At 42.8% G+C, this 12,719-nt stretch overlaps 1 protein-coding gene across 7 annotated transcripts in view; it reads right to left on the minus strand.

The window, feature by feature from the left end:
• Nucleotides 1-12,719, minus strand: part of DTNA (dystrobrevin alpha) — a 236,085-nt gene that overhangs the window by 165,771 nt on the left and 57,595 nt on the right. Inside the window, exon 1 of one of the 7 annotated variants that reach the window (XM_083187438.1) lies at nt 9,890-10,056. The exons of 2 other annotated variants lie outside the window; for them this stretch is intronic. In XM_083187438.1, the coding sequence (XP_083043564.1) occupies nt 9,890-9,906 (17 nt within the window). In that variant the 5' untranslated portion in view covers nt 9,907-10,056. Of the gene's footprint in view, nt 1-9,889; nt 10,061-12,719 lie in introns of those variants that run through there. 4 more of the 7 variants (XM_083187441.1, XM_083187443.1, XM_083187445.1 and 1 more) reach the window with 4 other exon arrangements.

Genomic DNA, 12,719 nt, shown 5'->3' on the forward strand with positions numbered 1-12,719 from the left:
AATCCCGATTGCTGGGACTTAGACAACGGGGCAAGCGCAATGAAGTCCCTTGCGGAGGCTTGCCGGGAGAATAGCCACAGCCCGTTGGGATTCCAACGGACAGGGTTTTCGCAGTCAGGATTCCATCATCGGACTGTCAGAAACTCGACTCTCGGTTAGTCATCCGGCACCCATCACAAGGTAGCAAACTAGCTTTCAAAGCATTTGCTTTGAGCGGGCTTACTAGTACATTATGGGGGTTATTCTTATTCCTTCGGTCCTCCGTGCACTCGCACGGAGGACTGATGTTGCGCATCTGTGCATGTGCAGGCGAGTTTCTGCGCATGTGCAGACGTAGTGTGCGTGCACCCATGGCGACTTTTGGTTTGCCAGGTGCACGCACCCTAGACAGCTGTGCTGGGTGGGCAGAGAAGGGCAGGGAGCACCGGGCTGCCCATTATATGGGAACACACAGCGTTCCATGGTCGTTCCCATGGTAATGAGGCATGACGCGGGTGTGGGGGGCTGGCAGCTGACATCACCAGATGTCAGCTGCCCGCCCATATCCGACCCAGTGTGCACGCATATGGAAGTGACTTGAAAGTCACTTTTATATGCAACTTTCCATGGTCAGCGACCATCGAAAGATGTGGGAGGTTCCCCGGGTCATACGAATGTTTATGCTAAACATCCATTCGCAGCCTGTGCAAACCAGCGATGCGAAGGGGTGGGTGGATTTTTTCATTCGCCGGGTGGGGTTTGGTGGATTTGCAAGGCTGCGGATTCGCAGCCTTGTGAATCAACCAGAATAACCCCCAATGTTTGCATTCAAATCTGAATAAGGTCCACACTAAGGTCCACTGCTATACTGAACACACTTACATAAGGAATTACTGAGGTATAAGAATGTATTTTATCACAGCTTCCGTTTAAAACATCAACACAGGCTAGAGATTGCTGCCTGCTCTCCCCCAAGACATTGCTAATCATCAGATGTTCTCTTTATATTCAGTACAACATTACTGACCAATCGGTGCAGGGGCAAACGCAGGATTTTCAGAAGGGGGTTTCCAGAGGGGCGGAGCAAAGCATGGAGATGGACACTTAGGTGACCGAGTATATGCTGGGTCAGTTAAAGTATTGTAGATAGACCAAATGTATATACATAATTACATACATACATACATACATACATACATACATACAGGGGTGTCAACAGCAGTGTAGACCCCTGGGCATAGCAATGTATTGGGGCACCTACTGATCCTCCAGCGGTAGGGGTGGGGGAAGCTTTGATGTCCCACGGGTGGTAGGGGGTATTATATCAACCGCTCAGCATGTATGGCCTGGATCAGTAATTTCCACTAATTACCCCTTTACTGCACAGATGGTAGGAGATGGGGTGGGAGAAGGGGGCATTGGGCTGAATGAAGGGGCCCTGATACATAACTTCCAGGGTGGTAGAGGATGTTTAATACGCAGAGGAGGGGTGTATAGTGGAGTGGGCTTATTATTCATAATTTTTAGCTTGCTTGACTGCAGATATCTCCAGTTCTCAGAAATAGATTTCTTAGATTTTAATGGAATTAAAAACTAGAGAATCCCAACTACCAAATGGTATTGGGGACTAGGGGATCTGAGTTCAGGAGGCAGAGCAATCTGCCAACGAGTATATAAAACTACATACCAGGAGTGTGGAGCTGGAGCAGTAACCAGCTGCTGGAAGGCTGATATCTCTGGTTCTGGGAAGAGTAGAGACAAGCTACTAGTGTTCATCAAAGGGGGAGAGTCCCAGATTTTGGAATATACCCTCAGAAAAACTCTAAGTCAGACAGGACCTGAAATATCTGACTGGGCAGAGCAATTAACAGGCTTGGATGGGGACCACTGCTTTGAAGTCAGATATCTCCGGTTCCCGAGGGCCGATTTTTAAAATTCTTGTACCCATGGAAAGAGGGGACCCTCAGCTTTCAGACTAGTGCCCTTAGACTCCTGGGGGGGTTTCTGGGTACTCAGAAACCCCCCCTGCGTGCGCTACTGCGGTGATCACTTATTTACAGTATTACATTTACAGCATGCATCTAGTGCTATGGACAAGGCTGGCCTGACATGGACTGAAGGAAAGAGGTGACATAATAATGAAACACAAACAACGTAAACACCCAGTGTCATTTGATTAGAAGCCTCAATTCACCCTGGCATATGATAAGTGAACGTGACACCATGTGGAGGACAATGACAGGCATTTTTAGGGGAGTTGAACAATGGTTTCATTATTTTCTCATAGAGCACAAACTGAAACTGGAGCCGAAGACCATTTCAGACCTATCCTGCCACCTGTCTGCTAGTAGTGAATACATGCAAAACGTAAGAAAAGCTGAACTCTCTACACTATATGAAATAGTCTTTTTCAGAATAATCCCGATGAGATTTTGACTATATAAAAACCCATGCGATCTGCATGCAATCCCGATGAGATTTTGACTATATAGTCAAAATCTCATGCTGATTGTAGATGTGTGTACACAGCATTACTAATGTTATTTACTAATGCCTTTTTTATTTTGTGACCTTAACCACCAGGTTGTAATTACAAACTGCATACGGTTCCACCAAGTGAGTTTCTTTTTTTTTTTTTTGTAATTACAACCTGGTGGTTAAGGTCACGAAATATATAAAGCATTAGTAAATAACATTAGTAATGCTGTGTACACACATGTACAATCAGCATGAGATTTTGACTATATAGTCAAAATCTCATCGGGATTGCATGCAGATCGCATGGGTTTTTAACCCTTGCGATCCCGGTGCACGCTCCCGTATCGCAAGCAGAAAGTCTTGGCTGCATAGACTATATAGTGCAGATCTGCACTATATAGTCAAAGTTGTATGTAGATAGCATGACTGCCATGCAATGCGATCTGATCGTGTCAGGATCGCATCGCACGGTACTGTGCCCGTTTGTACACACCATAACCTATTTGACCTCATATTGTCAATATTTTTTTTTACATGTGTTAGATGGTACATCAACTGCTTTGCTTAATACTGTCAGTACAGGTTGAACACAGGTTATCCGGCATCGTCGGTTCCAGCACTGAGCCGGATTACCGAATTTGCTGTCTTATCAGTGATCATTTCAAAGCATCGTGACCCCACAGTGCGATCCCCGCAGCCCGGCTCTCACCTCCGCTACATGACCTGCAGCTTGTCTACGGTTTACCGGCCATTCCACCTCCCGCAGTGAATATAGGTCCCCCAGTGCGACCCCCCCACCTACAACTTGATCCCTCCCTGCATTCCAATACCATCCCACTGTAAACCCTACCACTGCCCTCACAACCATTTCTAAAGCTGCCCATACACCTACAGATTTATCTTCAGATCTGGCTGGTTGGAACAAAAACATGGCTATGGATGAGAGCAAAAGATATATGACCATTTGCTTGGAAATGCTGGAAAACTGACAAACTGACATTCAGATATTACCAGGTGTTTGTTCCAACCAGCCAGATCTGAAGATAAATCTGTAGGTGTGTGGTCACCTTAAGCCCTCCCACAGTCCCCGCCGGGCACCCGATGTGTCCGGATTAAAGGAGGTTCCGGATCAACGGTTGACGGAAAATCAAGGATGTACCTGTAATATATTTTACAAAATGATCGCTCTCACTGAATTACCCTTTTTAGAACTGGCTATATACGGAGCAACTTGCTAATGGACTAGAGACAATCATGAAGTTTGCTCCAGTTGCGCCCCTGAGTCCCGGGGGGGGGGGGGGGGGGGGACTCAGGGGCGCAACTGGAGCAAACTTCACCCTTTTAATTATAATTTTTTTAATACTTGCCCTCTCGAGTCCAGCGCTGGTGGCAGGAGCGCTGCCAAAAGAGCGTTGGCCATTTTCCAGCAATCTGCGCATGCAGTGGAGTCTGAGCCCTCTATTGCTCAGAGAGATGCTCAAAATGTCCGCTAAAAATGCCAGCGTCGCTCACATTTGTTATATAAAGTCAAATAAAAAATGTTGTGTGCAAAAAAAAGATTATATTTCCTATATAATGTAAACATTACAGGACATTATGATGAATACAAATGTTTGCCAATTTTCACACCTATTTCGACAAATTCCCTTGGCATTCACAAGTTTAAATTATGTTTGTCAGCATTGATCTATTAACCATTTTTCCTAACATGAACCTTCTGAATTGACATTACGTTCCTCCAGTAGAGAACCACTAACTGGAACTTGATGATGACGACAATGTTGTTATTAATGTCCTTTATAGTACAGAGATCGTTTCTCAAACCCAGTGATGGCAGGGAAATTAGGAATGTAGCCTTCTGATGATGCCAGTCGGATCCACAATGCACTGCTCAGCATTGGCAGAAGAGGGATTAACATAGTGAAAAGACATCTGACCCATCACTAATAGGAAAGCTGTGAGCTGTGCTCAGACATCTGCCAAGCATGTATGAACAACATGCTTTGCAGTTCTAGAACAATGCACTGTATGTACACTGAACATACTAGACCTGTATCCCAGCAGCCAGGAACTATCCCTTCTACAGAAATGAGAAATGACAAGCTGCCATTAAAAGTTGTGCGTCACGCTATTTTGCTTTAAGAAAATGTTACCAGTGAAAGATAAAACGTATTGTTCTGCTTCAGCTGTCACTGTATATAACAGAGACTGATATAGACAATTACCTAATCGCTCTTAACCGTTCAGCACTGGTATAACATGCTTATACGGTACACTGGTGAATTTTAGTAGGACAGACTGAGCTTACATATTTATTTAAGCAGTTCGGGCTGCTGAATAAATCGCTTCTGAGACCAGTATAATGTACAGTATACAGTAATCTGCAGCAAGCATTAGTGTACTATACTACTGCTGCCGCGTTAATGCTTTGGGTTTCTTTTAGGTGTGTGTTATTTTCAGTGGGAAAGAAAGAGAGAGAGAGCGCACACTGGTCACCAGAAATAGCGGTGTACAGTCTGGGATTTATTGGTAATTACCTTCCTGTAACGACCTAATAGAACTTCTTAATTCTTAATGTATTTTTAACGCTCAGAACAATGCATTTTATGCATCACTAATCATAGTGAAACTAGCTAGGTCCTAACTAATCCTTTATAGGAGAAAGCCTTTATTCATGTTGGGTAGACACTTGGCGTGAGCATAAGCCATCTTGTCCATACACAAGTATCAATTTGACACCCAAAATGTCTTGCAATAGGAAATTGCAGCGACGTCAATGTCGGTGGTTCCTGCGGCAGGCAGTAGGTCATCTGTACATAAAAGCAGTTGCATAGGTTGGGGGCACACCTTTGTATTTTTATTAATTTTTGTTAAATCATATTATTTCATTATATTTTAATAAAAGTGAACTTATGTGTATGCAAATGTGCAAAAATTACCCAGCGGATATGCCCACCATCGGTCCCCATGTGAATGTTCTGGTCCGTGCGAACGGACCAGAATAACCAAAACAAGGAATACACAATGAGAATGACCGCTCCTGATGATACTGCAGCTGATGACCAAAACCAAGGATCTACCAAATCCTCCAGAATAACCCCCTTGGTGCCTCTTCTAAACATAGCCTCCCAAATTCAATAGATTTGCACACTAGTAATTGTTTGCGTTCATGTTTCCCATTATTAAATGAGGGGTGTACACAATCATAACTGACTAGGCTTACACGAGCACCAACCTACCTTAATGAAGATAGCCATTTTGTGGACTGAGCCTATATTCCTAGGAATATAGCCTTAATACATAGAGATCACTTTATTTTGGATAATTTACATTCCGTATTTACAGTTTCTTATATAGCGCAGCGTTGCACTTTCCAGTTAAAATCAATGGTGATAAGACAAACTGAGTAATCACAGACAAACAAAGAGGTAGAAAGGCCATCCCTGTTGTCGGTCTGTGATTATCCAGTTTTTCTTATCACTGTTGATTCCAGTCAACAGTTTATGAGCAGAAAAGGATCCCGTGAGGGAATAAGCGAGGCTCTTGAGGAAATACACCAAAACAATACCACGATGTGAAAAATGTAATTAATTACATTTATTGATGCGTAAATAGTTCAAATTAATGAATGATGAAAAGTTAAAAATAACACATATAACTGATATTGTTGCTTTTGGGAAGTGGTCACCCATTCATTCTGGAATCCTGTTTCTATGGGACCAATGTATATTTCGTATATAGCACTGAGGTGTACTTATGCTTGGTATACCACTCACGATTAGTGGGAGTCCTGCATCAATGGCGCTGGAATATTACCCTGTGGAGTGGTGTCAGCTGGATAGATGTCCTCTAGAGGTGTTGCTCTGTTTGTGCCAATTTCAGTCCTGGTTCAGGTATCCATGTAAGGGATTGATAAATTGTAATCCAACGTCCCAATATTGGGGTGCCACAGATTGACGCGTTTCTCTGGGATATACCCAGCTTTTTGAAAGGTCCGAACAGTTTATGAGGCATGAAATTCTAGAGAATCGATATCCTGAAGTCTCATGTATATTAATTGTAAAGCACCACAGAATATGGTGTGCTATATAAGAAACTGTACATAAATAATTAAATATATTAGTTCAGCAAGCAAAACTTAAGGGCTGATGTAGACCAATGCTTTTATAAATATAAACCAGTTTATTGATGACGAGGTCACATTATTCATCAGTCAGTGAGATTGTCTTCTTTTGTACACACGTAAGATATGCACTATTTTCCTATTCAATTTTGCTTCTAGAAAATATAATAGAAAATCTAATTTTTCTGAATTCGATGCAGATTCGATCCCAATGTGCGCTCCCGTGTAGTGTAAATCATATAGAAAAATGGTCTTGGCAGGCAAGACTATATAGTACAGATCTATACTATATAGTAAAATCAATGCATTTTGCATTCCATTTGATTCCAATCGAATCGGGATTGAATCGCAAGCAAAATCGCACCATGTGTACTCGCTATTCGGGAAAATTACAAAAACCAAGCTAACGAACCCTAAAGAACTCCACTCCCCCCCAAAAAAGTAGAGATATTGCCGGTCCATACATGCTATGATAATACACCATTATTGCCGTCATTTTCACTTTATGCAGTAAGACATTAAATGTGGAACTTTGTGCATTTTGGTAGCTCTGGTGATCACAAAGGCTTATATCCTGCAGTATGTCTATTTACATAATTGAGTGTAAAGTTTTAAGAACAAAAAACATGATTCAGAGGTGAACGCTAGTAAGACATGGGGCGCAAACTTCTGATGCTAGACTCCTACACATGCACCATACAAAAACTGTACCTTAATTTTGATGGTTACGGCTGAGGAATCCAATGGGGAATGGTATGGTGATCTTGGGGTAGGGACTGGGAGAAAGTGCAGCTGGAACAGCGTCAGACATTCTGAGCAACCACTAGGTTATTCTAATGTCCGATGGTGTGACTGATATATGATTGATGGTGCAAAAAAATTGCACATCGGCGGATTAGAGCTGCAACCAGCGTGTGTTGCAGTGGACACTGCTGCATCTCCGTCCACAGCTGAATCAGACCCGGGATTTAATACTTCCACCAGTCTGCCTATTGCAGTGGCAAACACAGGATTTTCAGAAGGGGGTTTCCAGACGGGCGGAGCAAAGCACGGAGATGGCACTTAGGTGACCCAGTATATGCCGGGTCAGTTAAAGTATTATAGATAGACCAAATGTATATAAATATTAATAATACAAAAATAATTAAATAAATAAATATATATATATATATATATATATATATATATATATATATATATATATATACACATACATACACATACATACATACATACATACATACAACAGCAGTGTAGACCCCTGGGCATAGCAATGTATTGGGGCCCCTACCGATCCTCCAATGGTAGGGGTGGGGGAAGCTTTGATGTCCTGTGGGTGGTATTAGATCAACCGCTCAGCATGTAGGGCCTGGATCAGTAATTTCCACTAATTACCCCTTTCCTGCACAAATGGTGGGAGATAAGGTGGGAGAAGGGGGCATTGGGCTGAATGAAGGGGCCCTGATACATAACTTCCAGGGTGGTAGAGGATGTTTAATATGCAGAGGAGAGGTGTATAGTGGAGTGGGCGTATTATTCATAATTTTCTGGTGGGAGGACAGATTGCTTGACTGCAGATATCTCCAGTTCCCGGAAATAGATTTATTAGATTTTAATGGAATTAAAAACTAGAGAATCCCACCTACCAAATGGTATTGGGGACTAGGGGATCAGATTTCAGAAGGCAGAGCAACCTGCCAACGAGTATATAATACTACATACCAGGTGTGTGGAGCTGGGGCAGTAACCAGCTGCTGGCAGGCTGATATCTCTGGTTCTGGGAACAGTAGAGACAAGCTTCTAGTGTCCATCAAAGGGGGAGAGTCCCAGCTTTTGGAATATAGCCTCAGAAAAACTCTACGTCAGACAGAACCTGAACTACAGTATCTGACTGGGAATAACAATTAACAGGCTTGGATGGGGACCACTGCTTTGAAGTCAGATATCTCCGGTTCCCAAGGGCTGATTTTTACAATTCTTGTAACCATGGAAAGAGGGGACCCTCAGCTTTCAGCCTAGGGCCCTTAGGCCCCCTGCGTGCGCTACTGTATTGTACTTACAGAACACATAGGACCATCTGCTGATAGCACAACAATATTATTGGGAAACACTATATGGAACTAGTGTGAAATAAAATAGGTTTACACTTTTGCCACCCATTATGCTTCTATTCCATTACAGATTGAGTTCCGCTTATATCAAATTGATTTATTCAGACAATTGCACACAGTTATTTTAGAAACCACTTTCTTAGCTTTATTACTAGATTTTAATTAGATTAACATGATACAAAATAAGATTTGGGATAACTGATGCCCCCCATTTTTTGTTAATCCCTTGATTTATTCTCATTCCTTTGAAAGCAATTATTTCGCTTGGAATCAGGACTTTATAACCGAGTTCACTGAAACGCGAACAGTATTACAGAAGTCAGCCAGGATGTTATAAAACGTGATTGGCAGTACGAAACTGTAACAGGTGGAAATCCTGGACACCCTGCAAAAGCATTTACCATTATGCAATGCAAATATGTAGGTCCCCATTACAAGGACAGATACATACGGGACATTGGGCTACACTTATTTCAGGTCATTCACATTGCTACGGAACACACAACAAAATAATGGAAATGGATTTATAGATTTTTTTATTATTATTTTGGAACACTGTCCACCTCCAAAGCTTGCAAGAGCACACACACAAGCTGCATTTCACACGGAACTTCGGATACACATACCGTATTGTTTTGTCATACAAAGGCATACATTGATATCCCTAAACAACGTGATTACATAAACTTAAACAACATGTAAGAAAACTTCTGTCCTTAAACAACCCCTCCCCCAAATAAAAAAATAAAAGATTCCAGCTCATTTGTTATTGAGGATCTCAAAGGAAGAAAGTCAAAAATAAGCAATAAATGACAGTTGTTGTTATTATTTAGTTAAAATATCTGATATCTTATAGGAGCAATACGGCATTATTGTTACTATACACATCTAGTATGCGACATAACATCAAAGGTTCTACGAAATATTTTTTCAATATTGTCAATAACATCCCACCTATATTTTACAGTTAAATTAGAAGTACTGACCATATTAAAGTCTGACTAAATCTACCTCTATAGACTACAGCATCTGTACACTATATACCTATACAGTAGGCTTCCCCACCTGCTACAAAGACAACATTGGCAGTCAAATTGTTAGCAAGGTACCACAGGTTACATTCACTTCCTGCTAAAAGTCAAATGGCAAAAAGGGACAGACCATATATGTATGCTATAAGGTTGAATAAGTAACTTACCCTATAGTTTGAACCATGGCTTACAGCAGAGCAATCTTTATAGTTCACATACAAATAAATACAGCCTCAGTCGTAATCAAACGTCTCCAGGCAAGAATAAAAAAAACAAAAAAAAACCTGGTAAATGACACAGAGACAGGAGTACACTGGGTCTGGGCTGAGATTCTGTCTAGTATGATCACATTCTGGTGTTCTCTATCTTTAACTTGCTAGTGATTCGGTTTCACATACCAGTGTAGCAGTGAGGAGGGGAGCCCTCCAATCACATTACTGCCATGCACATTCCCCTGCACTCCCTCCCCCACTACTCCCTGTCTCCTCTGTGCAGCCTATCTAGTATAGTGATCAGCTGTCTCTCTCCAGCCTACCGTATATCACCCAGATAAAAGGGGAACGTTCCCTAGTGGTCAGAGAGAGACATGGGAGAGTATAGACACCCAGCCTGCCGGTTACCAGGCATGGCCGGGTGACTCCCTCTGCAATGCCATAAACTTCTATAGGCACAATGGAATGCTCTGTGGAGGACTTTTATTACCCTGATTAATGTGCTAAATATTTTCCCCAACAAGCAGAAGTCTATCACATGACCTAGTAAACAGGGTCATATACTGCATATATTTTTATGTTGTGGTGAATATCCTCAGTGTCCTAGTTGTGGGATAGGCACAGTTTTGCTGTTGCGACATGTGAATACTGGCAGGGCACACTGGAATGTGTTGTTCCACAGCAGCTGGAGTGCCGCACGGTGGCTGTCTCCAGCATCTGGTTACAGAAACTAAATTGGAAAGAACCATTAACATAAGCACATACAACCAGAGGCGGAACTACCATTGGTGCAGCAGGTGCATTGCACCGGGGCCCCTGATGACTAAGGGGCCCATTGCTGTCTAGACCAGCAGCTTATACCCCTGTCACCCACTGGTGTGGGGCCTAAATTATTATTTTGCACCTGGGCCCACCACTTACAAGTTCCGCCACTGCATACAACATACTCTCTAGAAAAACAAAGTGTAACCCATCATGTGGGGAACTAACTGCTGGCAATGTGTCACAAATCAAGGTTGTGCTCCAGTTATGGAAACCCCTTGTGACCAGATGCACCTCGTTATCTACACCAAGTGACCACAGACTGGGTTAGGATCTCACAGTGCCTGATCAAAAGGAGATTATCTCTTATCATCAGTAACCGCCTGTAACTGACTCCACCCACTGCAGTGTGGGCAGGTATGTTGCTGTCACCACCAGGTTCTACCATCAGCCCTGGAACCACTTTGCTGCTGTGTAGGGTTGACACACTGATGTCAGTTGACCCCATAGATGCTGACCTGGACCAGGCAGTGTATCTTACCAAGGATGGAGCTTGAAGATGCTGGGCTCACCCCAGTAAAGTTGGAGAATGGGACTAGTTATGTCCTATTCATGTTGCGGTGAAAGCAGTCCTCTTGAAGGAAAATATGTTTATTGTTCACAGTCTTAAAAAAAAAATTATTTTAAAGACTCCTCCCTCTTTCAACTGAATACATTATACAAGATGTTACAGCAGTTCCACACATGCAGATGTCACATAAGATCATACTTAACTACTTTGTAAGTCTCCTCTCTAGGCTTCTGCAGGGTACTTCAAGTCAAGGGGTGGGGTTGTCATTAGGGAAACACCTACAATTTGCAATGAGGGGTGGGGCTAAATTACAGATTTCATTAAATTTTCCCACCCCCTTGAGCGGCTCCCAGGATTGCCGCTGGGGGTATCAGGAACTGCATGTCCTGATCATCCAGCGCTATCAGCTCCTACTTCAGTAACACAGCCTCTGGGAGCTAGCAGCACATCTCATCTGTAATGGTCTCATGGCGACAGTCCCACACTCCCCCAATGCAGAATAGATAGCGCTGCATAGGGAGCAAGGATCCCTTTTGCGGCACTAAGTCCCACTTTCTGGAAGTACAGGAGTCCGATCACACAGGACTGGCAGCAGGGTCCAGCACCTGCAACGCCACATCCTCTGGAAAGGAGAGTCTAGTACAGTGGTAGCCAACTCCAGTCCTCGAGAGCTACCAACAGTTTACATTTTCCAGACCACCTAGCTGCTTCACCACAGGTGCACTCAGTTCTCACTAACACATTTTAAGATCCACAGTAGGAGATAATTACTTCACTTGTGATTCTGTGAGGAGATCTGGAAAACATTAACTGTTGGTTGCTCTCGAGGACTGGAGTTGGCTACCCCAGGTCTAGTAGCTTAACATGAGGCACAGCCACCTTGTAATGCTGCTGAGCTACCAGACCCCAGCAGTCAGCACATAGCAATGCAGATTCCTGGCTGAAGCGGCTCCTTGTTACACGGTCCCCGACATATTTTCATGTCGCCGCAACCGCCAGAGTTGGTCCATGGCAGCGTCACATAAAATTTACATTTCAACTTGCATTTTTGAAAACACTCCTAGCATTGTTAATACACTTTACACAGCACTGAGGTTATTGGTTTGATCCCACCATGGCCGTAACTGTGTGGAGTTTGTATATTCTCCCCCCCCCCCCCCCCCGTGCTTGCATGGTTTCCTCTGGGTACTCAAACATAATCCAAAAATATGATAGGTTAATTGACTTTTAACAAAAAAAGACTCTAATGTGAATGTGTGTACATGTGGTAGGGAATATAGATTATAGCTCTGCTCGGGCGGGCCACTGTGAATGGCCAAATATTCTCTTTAAAGCGCTGTGGAATATGTGTGCGCTATATAAATAACTGGTAATAATAAATAAAATAATCTTAAAACAATTTTTTAGTAATTTTCCAATTTAATTCTCAGGACAAATTTGGTTAACTCATTG

The sequence above is a fragment of the Crinia signifera genome, chromosome 5, assembly GCF_055691185.1.
Source record: "Crinia signifera chromosome 5, ASM5569118v1, whole genome shotgun sequence".
NCBI classification, from domain to species: Eukaryota; Metazoa; Chordata; class Amphibia; order Anura; family Myobatrachidae; genus Crinia; species Crinia signifera.